We start from the raw sequence: 14,378 nt of genomic DNA, 5'->3' as shown, positions 1-14,378 counted from the left end.
TCAACACTAAGTTTTAACAGGATTTTTCATTCACTGGATTTTTCTGGCTGATTTTGCAAAGGTAAGTGAGTGAGAAGAGCAAACAAGATCCATCCTATCCACCACTTCCTTGCTTATTGTTTATCTCAGATCTTGAGGGAGGGCAATTTTTGGAAAGGAATTTTGGGAACTGTAGCCCAAAAAAGTTATTTTTCCAATCTAGATTTAATGCTTTACTTGTAGGTTTCTCTCCTCAAAGGGGATGTTACAAGGTCCAAAAACCATTAAAGGCAATCAAAGATTCATGTATCTATTTTGCAATGGTATGAAAGAAAGGGGGAAATAAAGTGATCCAAAAAGTCCTGCCTGCTCACCTTGGTCTGGAGCAATTGTTGTACTTTAAGATACGTGGGGCGGGTGAGCTTAACACTGACAGGCAAATGGTTATTCGTTCTAACTACTCGAAAATATGTTTTTACAAAACAACAACAATATAATTTGTTACATTAGAAACCTTCTTCTAAGTGAAGTACTTTACAATGTGAGTAGCCTGAAAAGCATTAGTAAATTAATGACCATTTAGTACATTTTAGATCAATAATTCTTGAGAAAGTTAAACCACATGGCAGTCAAATTTTGGTTGATAATTTTTGCAAGGTGATACTCAGCTCCTCCAGCCTAGTTTTGGGGAGGCCTTAATTATCCATATGGGGTCCAACCAAGAAACATTAGTAGTATCTCTCCTCTAAATAAAGCTTGGCAAGAAATCCCTAGCAGAGGATAGCTATAGGTCAGAGTCAACTTGGCAGCACAAACAACAGTCAAATTCAATATGACATCCATGCTTCAGATGTTATACCAAGCTTATTAGTGGTAGGGCCTAAAATAATGATGTGGCTTTGGAGACAGGACTAAACATCAGGCCCCTCATTGTAACTTTCAATTGATTTAATATGGAATGTAATGTTTTTAAATATCTAATGTGTATTAATTTTAACTTATTTTTAATTTTTATAATTTGGAATTGTGTTTTAAGGCACTGAATAATTGCCTCTGTTGTAATAATAATAACAACAACAGAGGTAATTATTCAGTGCCTTAAAACACACAAAATTCCAAAATATTAAAATTAAAAATTAAGTTAATCCCATTATCTGCATGCTTTGCATGCCTACAGTGCACTAAGGGTCTTTGGACCATAATAAAATATTGACTTGACTTACACTCCGTTGTAAGCCACCTTCAGTACCCTTCGGGGTAGAGAAAGGCAAGGTTTAAATTGGGTGGGCAAATAAATAAATAAATAAATAAATTTACCTTGTTTTCATGAGGAATATACGGGACTAAAATTAGTACCGGAAATAAAATTAGTACCGTAAATAAATACATAAATAAATTTACCTTGTTTTCATGAGGAATATAAGGGACTAAAATTAGTACCGGAAATTTGGTTCCTATTAGCTCAGGAACCAAAAAATAATGTTTTCAGTTTGTGCTTGAAATAACACGTTGTAGAGAAGCTGCAGGTCAATGCTTCAATTACAAACTTATTTTTTTTTCCTTCTAGGATTTTCTGAGGTACGGCCAATGGAGACTGCATTTGAGACTGCTGATACTGAAGAGACCATAACCTCTCTCAATATCACAGTCTACCATCCAGAACAAGAAAAAAAGCAAGTATTCCGTGCCATAAAGTTCTGCCAGCGACAGCAGTTGACAGTAGATGAGTTTGTTAAGTTTGGAAGAAACTGTGACATTTGCCATTTTCAATTTGTAGACACACAAGTTTCACGTATTCAATTTGCCCTCCAGCTTTTTAGACCCTTTGGCAGCTCTGAGTTTGTTTTTGAGATTAAGAATTTGAGTAAGAGAGTCAAGCTAACTGTTAACAATGTTGAATTGGCCTACCTGAACAAGATTATCCTTCCACGGAGATGCTTGGTTTGCTTTGGAAACTACAAGCTGTCAATGCATAAACAAGATGGACTATCTGAGAATTTTTTTGAGATCAGCTTTGACATGTCCAAAACACCACTGTGGCAAGAAGCAGTGACCTTGCCTATACCTGAAAGTGGTGCTGTAAAACTTAAATTTCCAGTGGAGGCAGAAGAAGATGAATAAATGGGAAATGATGTGAAACAGAGAGCCAGAACATTGGAATGGACTATGACTCTGGAGATCAAAGCTTGAATCTCTTCTTAGACATTAAAAAAACCCTGCTGTGAAAAAGTCGCACTCCCTCACTCGCAGAGGAAGGTGAAGGAAAACCTAACAACTTACTGATACCATAACTAGGAAACAATTTAAAGATACACAGCAACAATGAAAAATTGACTGTTTTGAGTAATAACAAATGTAATGATGCACAATATGTGGTTATGGTTACTTGAAATTGTTTAACTATGAGATCTGTAATTGCTTTCCTTTGTTTTTCTTTTTCATTGAAGTGGGTGGGTGTACAGAAGTGTTTATAATAATATGCTTATAACTGTATTTATGTTTGCATTGGTTGCCCTAAGGCTGGAGCGGCCTAGCTGTGAGAAATGTGTTACCATGGAAACGAGGCAGAAGAGGAGGTGGGAGGAGCTTAGAGAGAAAAGGTTTTTTAAAAAAGTGACAGTCAGTCAGGGGGGAGACTCTGAGAGAGCAGCAGAGTCCGAGGGGAGACTCTGAGAGAGCAGCAGAGTCAGTTTTTAGACTCTGAGGAGTGAAGAAGTGAAGAGTCAGGTTTTAGTGTTCGTGAATAGTAGAGATTTCTTCAGCTAGGAAGCTGAAGGGGAAAACCTTGTTAGTTGCTTTAGTTAGAAAGAACTAACAGAGGCTTGTTAGGATCGCTAGTCGGGGGAAGACTGGAGTTCTGTGATTTGATCAAGTATAGATCAAACAGAGAGACTATTCACTGCAGGGAACACTGGTTAATAAAGCGCTTCACCACAGCAAGAGTTCATAAGTTGTAACATCGAAAGTCTGAATTGTATCGCAACCAAGTTACATGTAACCATCAAGTATTTGCCAAGCTTAACATCTTCATACTGCAACCATACGCTTTGTTTAAAAATAAACTTGTTCTCTTTGGTTTTTAAAACTGCCTCATCTCCATTAATTTTACGTTCTGTGCACCCACTCTACCAAAATTACCTCACAACACAAACAGAGCCTTTAATACCAGAGCCTTTTACAAATCAGTGGCTCCTCTCTCCTAAACCTAGGCGCTTCCTCACTAGTTGGTAGCGTCTCTCTACAATTGGGTGGCAGCTTCATTACCATTGGCGGAGGTTCTTTACAGTGGGGTCTTTGTGTTGGTGTGTACTCAGTTTGTGTTTATTACAATAGTTTAGTTTTTTATTATTGTGTTTATAGTCTTTGTCTAATTTAACTTTGTCTGTGCATATATATACATACACATGACTCTTTCCCCACTTAAAACGTGGATTGCATAGGTTGTGAATTAAGAGTGTCTTCTAAGATCAATAAGGAAATTATTATTATTTTTTAAAAAAGAAATGAAGTACTTTTGATGTTTCATATTCAGTGCAAGTTTTCTGGCCCATGTTCCATAGCAACCAGCTTTGTACAACCACACATTAAATTGCACTATGAAGAGGTTAGTTTAATATTTTCCATTATTTCCATGTTATGGACATTTTGCCATTATTCATTGAAGGATCCCCTCCTTCATGATAATAATTGCTATTATTGGACCATCTTAGCTAGAACTAATAGAAACAGGTGAGCATTTTCTATGGAGCTTCTGCACAGCACCAGATGAAAGCTCAAAGCTCTGCGGATACCAGCTAATACTCCCAAGGCTATCACTGTTTAGTGTTCAATGCCTGATTCTCTATATGAAATGCATGGTATTTGACTGTACTAAATGTATGTTCCAGGAAGCCTGCAGAAGAGGCCTCATGGGGCCCCAGCTTCTGTCAACCTAGTAGTTTGAAAACATGCAAATGTGAGTGGATCAATAGGTACCACTCCAGTAGGAAGGTAACGGTGCTCCATGCAGTCATGCCGGCCACATGACCTTGGAGCTATCTATGGACAATGCTGGCTCTTTGGCTTAGAAATGCAGATGAGCACCATCCCCCCAGAGTCAGACACGACTAGACTTAATGTCAAGGGGAAACCTTTACTTTACCTTATATGTGTATCACAGTATATTCAATATGGCCTTCAGGTAATCTCGTAACATTCAAGGAGAATGTTGATTCTGGAGTGTGCCACATTGACAGGTCATAATTCTGATCCTAAATCAAACCCTTTATATTCCAACTTCCCTATTAGAAGACTGTCTTCTGCAGAGTTTGGGAAAAGTTCATTTTCTGGGTAGTTCATACTGTCTTCTGAACCTTCTAATCTCCCTTTAATAACTTTTCCAAACTCTATACTGTGTGAGGTAGCATGCATGACAATGGAAAGAGTTAAACTTGTAATCTTTTGCATGGGAAGGAGTAATAAATCAACACTCTTTCAGCAATAAACTAATCCTCAAAAAGATACAATATGATCTAACTCTTCCTGGCAGAATCGATACCGACAATAAAACAATAAAAGCAACCGCATCCAGAAAGAGGTGGTTCCTTCTTATTTGAAAACATGTATTTCTTGTAAATTACTAAGTAAGAAAGGTACAGAAAGTGAGAGAAGGTTTATGCGGAAGGACTGCGTGATAAACTGCAAGACCACAGGATGGGTTTCAAATATTGCTCAAGAGAGAAACTTCCTGCAGGAACTGTGCCAATTGCAACAACACATTCAGTACAATCAAATACCATGCATTGCAAACCTACTAAATTTCTTTTTAAAAGAAATGATGTAAATAAGCTCAGACAAAAGGGATCTGAAACAGCATGCATCAACATGCTAGCAACAACAACAACAACAACAACAACAACAACTTTATTTTTGTATACCACCTCCATCTCCCCGAAGGGACTCGGGGCAGCTTACATGGGGTCTGATCAACAAAGTTAAAATATAACACACTAAAAGTACATAAAACATCATCATAAATCAAACAACATCATAACACAGTATAAAAACATCCACTGAGCAAACAACCAATGGCCTGAGTAATAAACAGTTTCAGCTTAAGCCGTTGAGGGGGAAAAGGAAAGGGGACTGAGGCTGTAAGGAACTGTGGGAGTTGAAGTCCAAAACAGCTGGAGGGCCGAAGTTTGCCCATGCCTGATCTAGTCTAACATTCTGGTCATATTAGGTAGTCTACTGCCCGCTGAAAGTTTTGCATAAATGCAAAAGCATGGTGCAGAGGAACAACAAATGAGAAGTAAATACGTCTGATATCTGGGTTGTCATTATATGTATATAAGCTAGGAGTTTGATTCATATGGATCTGCCCATCTTTTACACCTTTACCTGAATCTCTGCTCTGTATCCTACAACAATGATATTAGGTTAATGGAAAGTTGGAACATGGTCGTTTCTGTGGTGGCATCATCTATGTAATAATGTAATAATGGGATTTGATGGATTCCCCATTGCTTGTCTTACTTAGCTGCCCAAGACTGTTACTACATTTGTTCTTAAAAACTGAATTGCTGTTTCAATATTTACATTTTTTCTGGTTTTGTATTTTGTATACGGCTTTGGGAGTTTCTTAACTGAAAGGGTGTTTAAAGTATGCCACATTCACAAAATCAATACAATAAAAGAAAATCTATGTTTCCTCCTGGGTGGCTGTGTAAAATCAATTTCCATTTCAGATAAGAAAATACAACAGTGCAATATAACTGTGAAATGCATAAATTCTTCTACACAGGAACATGCTATGGGTAGCTGTCATTATATTTTAGTCATCCTGTCTTTACAAATGTACCTCTTGGGTTTTGATTGCCTCAGAAGCTCGTTGATGTAACATGAAGATGGGGCAAACTATGGACATGGGTCACCACAAAGGCTGACAGTGGATAAATATGGGAAAAGGCAGTAGGTAAAGAACATGCTACACAAGGCTTGGATCAAAGGAAGTCATGCCCTCCTGTCTGAAGCCCTGCAATGAAGGGTCTAGTAGGGAGGCGGCGGGTGGTGTGTATCCCATGAACCTAGAGCTCTTCCACTGGTGGCCGCAACAGTAGGCCCTTGGGATCCACTGGGCTTACTTCCAGCCCAATCCACATCCCCACTGGATCTCAAAATATATGAGTTCTCGTCCCATTATAGTTAGCCCTTCACATTCACTTTATGTGGGGTACAAGACCATGGCAAAATTGAAAAACCTCCAATAATAAAATTACTATTTTTAACTGGAAGAAACCCTTTCTGAGAGTATCTATGCTTTCTAACACAACTCTATGATCAGCTTCTAGTGGAAGTTGACTCTATGGTCAATATCTGGCAGAGGTTGATAATAGAAGTGCATTGGAGGACCTAGAGGTTCCTAGAGGAAATATTTTAATCAAATTTGTGAACAATCAAATTCGCTAAAGTCAAATCCACAAATGTGAAAGGCTGTTTATATATTGTGTCCCTTATATAAAATGGCCAAATTATGGTTTGCTTCTTAGATTTTTAAAAAATATTTCCAAACCATGGATGGTGGGATCCATGGATCTGGAGAGCCAACTGTAGTTGGTTACTCCAGAGTAATGAGTTGGAGCTGTACATAATAATAATAATACTTTATTTATAACCTACCTATCTCCCCAAGGGAACTCAGAGCAGTTTCCAACAAAAATAACAAAAAGGCAAACATTCAATGCCGAAAATTGAAGGAAGGGTGGAAGAGAAGGGAGGGAGGAAGAGAAGAATGGAAGGAAGGATGGAAGAGAAGGAAGGAGGGAAGATGAAAGAGGGAGGAAAGGAAAGACGGAAGGAAGGTAGGGTGGAAGAGGAGGGAGGAGGGAAGAAGAGAAGAATTGGAAGAGAGAAGGATGAAAGAGAATGGAGGGAAGGGAGAAGGAAGTAAAGACAAAAGGAAAGGAAGGAGGGAGAGAGGGAAGGAGGGAGGAAAGAGGGAAGGAAGGATGAAAGGGTGGAAGGGAAGGAAGGAGGGAAGACGAAAGAAGGGGAAAAGGAAAGATGAAAGGATGGTAGGGTGGAAGAGAAGGGAGGAGGGAGGAAGAGAAGAATGGGAGAAGGATGAAAGAGAATGGAGGGAGGGAGGGAAGGGAGAAGGAAGAAAAAACAAAAGGAAAAGAAGGAAGAAGGGAGAGGGGGAAGGAGGGAGGAAAGAGGGAAGGAAGGATGAAAGGGTGGAAGGGAAGGGAAGAGGGAAGACGAAAGAGGGAGGAAAGGAAAGATGGAAGGACGGTAGAGTGGAAGAGAGGGGAGGAGGGAGGAAGAGCAGAAGGAGGAAAGAAGGAGGAAAGAGAATGGAGGGAGAATGGGAAGGGAGAAGGAAGGAAAGACAAAAGGAAAGGAAGGAAGGAGGAAGAGAAGGGAAGGAAGGGAAGGAAAGAAGGAGCTAAGGAAGGAAGGGAAGGGTGGAAAGAGGGAGAAAGGAGGGAAAGTTTGAAAGTTAAAAGGATAGGATGGTGTGAGAGAGGAGGGCCTGAGGAAAGCCTGGGTTTTCCCATGTCTGCTGTAAATCAAAGCTGACTTGATGGAATGTAACAACAAGTGTGTGTATATTTAAATAATTCAACCATTTGATTTCATTCTTTGCTGCTTGTCTCTTTAGCCACTGAACCTTGTGATCTCTCTCTCTCTCTGTGTGTGCCTCGATCAAGAGAAAGCAGAGGGAAATTCCCCAGCAAATAACCTCCATCCCCCCTCCTCTCTTTGAGGGGCGGGAAGAGAGAAAGGGAAGTCCCAAGAGCTCCCGATGCTGCCAAAGACCCTCCTTCCAAGCGAGAGCAGATGAAAGAAACAGCCCCGAAATCCGGCTCTGAAGTTTTAACCTTCTCCTCCGCCCGGTTTTCCCGCCTGCTTTTTAGGGCATTGCTTCTATAAAGGTGAGTGAGCGAGGTGACATTTGATCCTTGCCTAATCGATTATCTCAGAGTTTGGGAAACTCCCTTTTGGGGGGAGGGGAGTGTCGTTATTTGGAAAGTGATCCTGGGACTTGCGATAAGAAAAAAAAAAGTCCCTTTCCAAGTTCTGACCTGTCTCTCAATCTCAGACAGGTGTATTGCTTCCCTCCTGGGCGCCTCCCTTTTTGATTCAAGAACCAAAAGCCCTTAAAAGGTATTTCATCGATCTCGCTGCAGCAGATTGCAAGCGTGTATTGAAAGGTGCCGGCTCACCTTGGATCCGGGGCCTCTGCTCCTCTTGACCAGGCGATTGTGGGGACAGGGCGTGGGGCAGAGCCGAGTGTGGACCCTGGCATGGGGGGCTTTCCAATGTATCCTTTGCAAGCTCCTGCGCCCAGCCGGAAACCAAAGCGAAAGTGAAAGTCGCGCTCCTGTTTCCTGGCTGCAAAAGGGAAGGATACATGGGTTGGCCTCCCGGTTGTGACACGTCGGCGATTGTGCAAAGAATGGCACCGGGGGTGGCCACAAGCTCCCTGCAAAGCTGCTGCTCCTGCCCTCTTCGAGTCTATCTACACCAGGCATGGGCAAACTTCGGTCCTCCAGGGGTTTTGGACTTCAACCTCCACAGCCTGCTGTTAGGAATTGTTGAGTTTCATCCCTGACTGCACAAGTTTCTAGCCCGCAATGAGTAGTTAGCCTAGATAGATTAGAATGAAGGATTCCTTCCCCAAATTCCTTTTGCATGCCTTATCTCAAGAAGGGGCTTAGAAGAGGGATTTGTTTTGCTCATCCTGCATGCCACTATCGGTAATAGTATGATAGCTGGGTCTGGAAGCTCCGAGCGTTAAGGAGATGCCACATCGCTCCTTTGGGAGCGCTGTTTGCGCAAGAGAGACTTAGCTAATGTAAGCCAGGCCGGAGATAGATAATATAGAAGAAATGTAAGAGTTCTTTCATAGTGAAGCCCTAACCCTAACCCTGAACCGTACTGTAAGCCTAACCCTTATCCTAACCCTTACCCTAACCCAAACCAAAATCCTAAACCTTCCCCTACCTTAACGCTAACACTAACCCAAACCCTAAACCTTACCCTAACCCTGACACTAACCCAAACCCTAAATCATACCCTAACTGTAACCCTGACCCAAATTCTAAACCTTGCCCTAATCCTTACCCTGTGTCCCCTCCTTTCTATTCTTCCTTTGCTCTCCCCGCTTTCACTCTGCCCCCTCTCTTCCCTTATTCACAGCCGCCTTTTCGGTATCTCTGTAACGCTCCGAGCTTCTGGGCCCAGCTATCATACTATCACCCCACTATCCAACGCTCTCCCTCCCGATTCTTCTTAGGGCTTTCTTCTGAAGTAGTTCTGGGCTGCTGATAGGCTTCAAGAGACATCTTGAAGGAGCAAAACAACAGCATTTAAAATCCCTTGCTGCGCTTCCTCCCTGATTGAAGAGCCTCCATGATCTGCCTGCTTCAGATATTGTGCCAAATTAGCAACAATGTGACTGAATGAATAACGTGACTCTGGAGAGAGGACTAAAGATGGTGCCACCATTGCCCCTTTCAGCATACTTCCCCTGTTCACATGGGTAAAAATTAAACCTAAATGGTTCGGGACCTGCCTATCTTCGTGATTGCATCTTCCCTTATGAGCCAGCACATACTTTAAGATCATCCGGGGAGGCTCTTCTCTCACTTCCACCGCCCTCACAAGCTTGGTTGGTGGGGACAAGGGAAAGGGCCTTCTCTGTGGTAGCCCCTTGGCTCTGGAATTTCCCAGGGAGATCAGAAAGGGTCCCACTCTCTCCATTTTCTGCAAGGAATTAAAAACTTGGCTATTCTGTTGTGCCTTTAATTAGGTAGTTCAGCACAGATTTTCCCAGCCTATCCAGCTCCTGCACTTTAACATGGTCCCTTTCTGGCACCTCTAACACTTTAATAGCCTAAGGACTTTTGCGTCATAGCCCAGCCCCCCGATTGTCACACTTTCCCTGGCTCTACTTAGGATTCATTGCACTTAGTAATTATGAGCCGAACCCAGCACTTAATTTGCTCAGCCATGTTATTGCTTTTGTTTTTATAATGTTATCTGATTTTATGTTTATTGATGCTTGATATTGCTTGTTTTTTTAACCTGTTTTATTGGGCATGTCCTTTTGTAAGCTGCCCTGAGTCCCTTCAGGGAGATGGAGGCGGGTAATACTACTACTACTACTACTACTACTACTAATAATAATAATAATAATAACAAGCACTAGAAAGTAAAGCACAGGAATTATGGGACCTGTAATCCAAAAAAAAGAATGTTTCCAACCTCTGTTTGAAATAACACACTTTTGAAAAAGTAAATACTATTAGGGAAAACGACCCTAAAATATAGCAGAGTATCCAAAAACAAACAGGATACAAAAATTGAGCATTCAGCTCCCAGCTAGCAAAGTGTGAAATGCCGTGTGATGTGGCTCTAAAAATTTAAGAGCTAACATGCAGAGTCCAGTCTTAAAAACCACAGAAGCTTTATTTACAATAATAAGAAATAACTGCATTTCTTAATAGGTAAAGAACTGGGTCTGAGCTGGTCTAATACCCATTGCTTCTAAGGTTTAAAGAGAGGGAAAAACACCAGTCACTACATCTCTCCTGACACATAAGCAGAGAGAGATCTCAAAGCACACAGCACACACTCTCCTAACAAAAGTGTAAAAAAGGCAGAAGTCAGATTCAAAAAGCTTGCAGTAGAAAAGTATCCATTAAAAAAAAAAATCAGAATGAGAGCAGAAACAGAGAGAAGAAATAGAGTCATTCCCAGCTGTCATTCAGCAGACATGGGGGAAGGGAAACCCTTAGTCTATACTAAGTTGACTAAACTGTTCCTCATTGAGGACTTGAGACTTGGGCAGTGTGGCGTCCAACAAATACTTCCTTTTCTTCAGTGAAATTGAAGCTATTTTTTTCCTTTCAGGTTTTTCTGCAGTACAGCCATGACTACTGCATTTCAGACTGCCGATACTGAAGAGACCACCACCTTTCTCAATATCACCGTCTACCATCCAGAACAAGAGAAAAAGCAAGTATTTCGTGCCATAAGGTTTTGCCAGCGAGAGCACCTGAGAGTGGATGAATTGGTGAAATTTGGAAGAAACTGTGACATATGCCGTTTTTACTTTATGGACTCACATGTTTCCCGGATTCAGTTTGCCCTTCAGCTTTTTAGACCCTTTGGCAGCTCTGAGCTTGTTTTTGAGATTATGAATTTGAGTAAAAGGGTGAAGTTAATTGTTGACCATGTCGAATTGGCCTTCCTGAACAAGTTAATCATTCCACAGAGATGCTTGGTTCGCTTTGGAGACTATCAGCTGCTAATGCAAAAACAAGATGGACAGTCGGAGGATTTTTTTGAGATCTCCTTTGACATGTCCAAAACATCATTGTGGCAAGAAGCAGTGTCTTTGTCAGTGCCTGAAACTGGTGTTACGTGTAGTCTATCTCCAGAAGAGATGGATGAAGATGAATAAATGAGAAACATTCAGTGAGCAACAAAGGTCAGTGTGGTATAGTGGATTGAGCAATGGATGATGATCCTAGAGATCCTAGAGACCTACTAGTGTCTATGGGCAAGTTGCAACTTTTTAACGTCAAAGGAATGCAAAAGTAAACCTTCACTGAAGAAATATTGCCAAGAAATCCCAATGGTGTGTTTGCTTTAATATCACCATCAGTGGGAAACAATGTGAAGAAACACCATAACAAGAAAATGGATCAGTTTTGATTTGAGTTTGTGTGTGTCCCTATCCTCCAGTTTTGAAGGTCTCCAGCCCTCCTGGACAGTAACTTCTTTGAAGGATTCCTTTTCTCCTTCTAATAACAGGTGGGCATTTTCCTTTGTGCTTCTACAGCTCTAATTGAAAGCGTGTTACTTTGTACTGCCAATTAGTTGGCACTTTGTATCTACAGATTCTGTGTCTATGTATTAAACTATCTAGAACTTTAAAATATATATTTTTAAAATGAAAACCAAACAATTCCAAAAAGCAAACCTTGATTTTGCTGCCTTATATTTTACTACACCAATGGGACCTGAGCATCCAGAAATGATGAGATCCACTGGGATACGAAGAGGAGAAGCTCAAAGATACAAACTTAGTACAGGTTGAGCATCCTTTATCCAAAATCCCAAAATCCCAAATTATCCACATGGGTGGCTAAGATAGTGATACCTTTGTTTTTCAGTGGTGTAATGAACACATTTTTTTTCATACACAAAATTGTTTTAAACATGTATAAAAGATTAGGTGTATAAGGTGCATATGAAACATAAATGAATCTCATGTTTAGATTTGGGTCCCATTTCCAAGATATCTCATATACATCCAAAACAGAGATATTATAAAATCTTTTTTTGAATCCAAAATATATCTAGTCCCAAACATTTTGGATTAGAGATACACAACGTGTATTTCAGAATGTGTGGAGTCCTGCCTAAAACTGACTAACCACCAGTTATTTACTCAGAAGACCTATCAATGTCACCCTACTTATGTGATCCTTCCATGTCTGAGTATAATGGCTTTCCAAGGATTTTATTTTTCTTGGAAGACGCCTGAGTGTGTTTTTTTTTAAATGTGTGGAGGTTGGTGCACAGCTGATCAACACACAGTCTTCACAGAGTGAGGCTCGCAAGCAGTGGCATGGTTAACATGACGATGGTGGCTTCTTAATTCTTCCACCTCTACAGCCGTTGTAATATGTACTATGTTGTCTTCTGCCTTATCAGCCATTGAGATCTTCGGGTCTTCAGATTGTGCTTGATCTGGAACCTCTCCTGTGGCCCCTCCTGGGAGTACATGACTCTGATGGTCACGTCCGCAGGTTCATTGGAACACACAAGCCCCCTCACCACAAGGCGACAATCCATCGAGGAGGCAATGTCACCTTAGATCTATTTAATGTATCCTAAAGACAGGTAAAGATATTAACTGGTTCTCTTATTTGCAACTTAAAGAAAACTTTAAAGAGTACAAGAAAAAAAAAAACGAAGGAGCCTGGAAAAAATTAATACCAGTGAGAATTGTATAAGGATGATGATCATGTAAGTAAAAAAAAGTGTACAAAGATCTTTTGGAATTACAGACAGATGATGAACTAGTAAAAGTTGGGCTCTGGTTTTTTTTGGGTTTTTTTTTTTTTGGCTCAATGTTCAAATGGATGTGTGAAAAAAAAACTGTGGACCAAAAATGTAACATTTACTTCGAGTAGTAACTGAAACATAACTACAACATGATGAATAAATAATACTTAAGTCCAAATAACTTGTCAAAAATGTTCAAGCTGTATCGAATTAAGGTTGGAGATGGTAAGAGAATTGATTTTTCACATGTCAGAGACTTGCAAGAAAAAGTTATTGATCTGGGATATAGATGTTGATTTAAAGAAATCTGAAGATGGGGTTTGCAATGTTTCCAGTGATATTTTTGTTATGTATTAAGGCTCAAGAACAAGATAAACAACTTTGGGCTACTTTTTCAATACATGAAAACAGCTGGTAGAATACTGTTTATGCAAACCTGCAAGTGGACCAGAGCACCGATGGTGGAAGAATGGATTGTTGAAGTTGCGGAGTTAGCCCTAATTGCCAAGATAATGTGAATTTTAAAGACTAAGAACATTTTCTGGACTTTTTGACCAATAATAGTGATGTAATGGTGTTTGAGTTATCAGTATTAACAATCCTATAGGATTTAATTAGTTTTATAATGGTAGAATTTTTTCCCTTTTGGAATTTTCCCCCATAATTCAATGCAATGTGGAATTTGGGGTCAGAATCCTGATGTGTTTGCATAAAGTATTTAGGTTAGTTTCTTAGTATGGCATATTACTCCATAGCATAGTATAGAGTTAGATTAGTTTAATTGTAATCAGTTACATATATGTCTTATATATATATATATATATATATATATATATATATATATATATCTCCTTCCCCCTCCCCCACTTTTTCAAGTTTTCTTTTTTAAACCCTGCTGTTTGTGAATATTTGGTACTTAGGCTATAATGGTTTGTACTCTTGTGACACCTTTGTTTAATAAAAAGTATAATACAAAAACAATGCTTTAGAGTGAAGCAGGTTATTGATCTTCAGTCATTTGTCATGAACAAGCACCAAATCAGCACTAGAATACTGATTATTTTATCTCACAGTTCCTTTCCCAATAATCCCTAATATGAAATCTCTTATTACAGTGCTGGCCACATGATCTTGGAGGTGTCTACAGACAACGCCGGCTCTTCAGCTTAGAAATGGAGATTAGCACCACCCCCCAGAGTTGGACATGACTAGACTTAATGTCAGGGGAAACATTTACCTATTACAGTTCTAGGTACACTCTCAACACAACTCACTACATCTCTTTCCTGATCAGTCAACAAGGGTACAGATCCCAATCCATGGTTGGTTTCCTG

The 14,378-nt window shown here is 40.1% G+C and overlaps 3 protein-coding genes across 8 annotated transcripts in view; 2 read left to right on the top strand and 1 right to left on the bottom strand.

The window, feature by feature from the left end:
* ALPK1 (alpha kinase 1) overlaps nt 1-8,345 on the bottom strand; it is an 83,073-nt gene extending 74,728 nt beyond the window's left edge. The window contains exon 1 of one of the 3 annotated variants that reach the window (XM_067468645.1): nt 8,187-8,345. In XM_067468645.1, the coding sequence (XP_067324746.1) occupies nt 8,187-8,269 (83 nt within the window). In that variant the 5' untranslated portion in view covers nt 8,270-8,345. The remainder of the gene's footprint in view (nt 1-8,186) is intronic. The other 2 variants (XM_067468646.1, XM_060779077.2) reach the window with 2 other exon arrangements.
* On the top strand, nt 1,510-2,428 carry LOC132775488 (TRAF-interacting protein with FHA domain-containing protein A). Its single transcript, XM_060776211.2, has one exon. It carries the CDS (start codon nt 1,510-1,512, stop codon nt 2,098-2,100), a length of 591 nt encoding a protein of 196 aa, XP_060632194.2. The 3' UTR covers nt 2,101-2,428.
* TIFA (TRAF interacting protein with forkhead associated domain) lies at nt 7,635-14,236 on the top strand. Of its 4 annotated transcripts, none has more exons than XR_010909998.1 (3): nt 7,635-7,895; nt 10,879-11,784; nt 14,160-14,236. XR_010909998.1 is itself a non-coding variant. In XM_060779078.2 (2 exons), exon 2 carries the CDS (start codon nt 10,898-10,900, stop codon nt 11,429-11,431), a length of 534 nt encoding a protein of 177 aa, XP_060635061.2. In that variant the 5' UTR covers nt 7,635-7,895; nt 10,879-10,897; the 3' UTR covers nt 11,432-13,857. The 4 variants fall into 4 exon arrangements, 1 of the variants encoding a protein (XP_060635061.2); XR_009631642.2 differs by lacking the exon at nt 14,160-14,236 and adding an exon at nt 12,691-13,856; XR_009631643.2 differs by lacking the exon at nt 14,160-14,236 and adding an exon at nt 13,403-13,855.
* The last annotated feature ends 142 nt before the right edge of the window (nt 14,237-14,378 follow it).

This window comes from Anolis sagrei, chromosome 5 (genome assembly GCF_037176765.1).
Source record: "Anolis sagrei isolate rAnoSag1 chromosome 5, rAnoSag1.mat, whole genome shotgun sequence".
In the NCBI taxonomy this organism is placed as follows: Eukaryota; Metazoa; Chordata; class Lepidosauria; order Squamata; family Dactyloidae; genus Anolis; species Anolis sagrei.
This window is presented reverse-complemented; position numbering and strand designations above follow the sequence as displayed.

What these genes read in the sequence shown, in the direction of transcription:
- LOC132775488 (XM_060776211.2), top strand. Translation starts at nt 1,510, where the DNA reads ATGCTTCAATTACAAACTTATTTTTTTTTCCTTCTAGGATTTTCTGAG.
- TIFA (XM_060779078.2), top strand. Translation starts at nt 10,898, where the DNA reads ATGACTACTGCATTTCAGACTGCCGATACTGAAGAGACCACCACCTTT.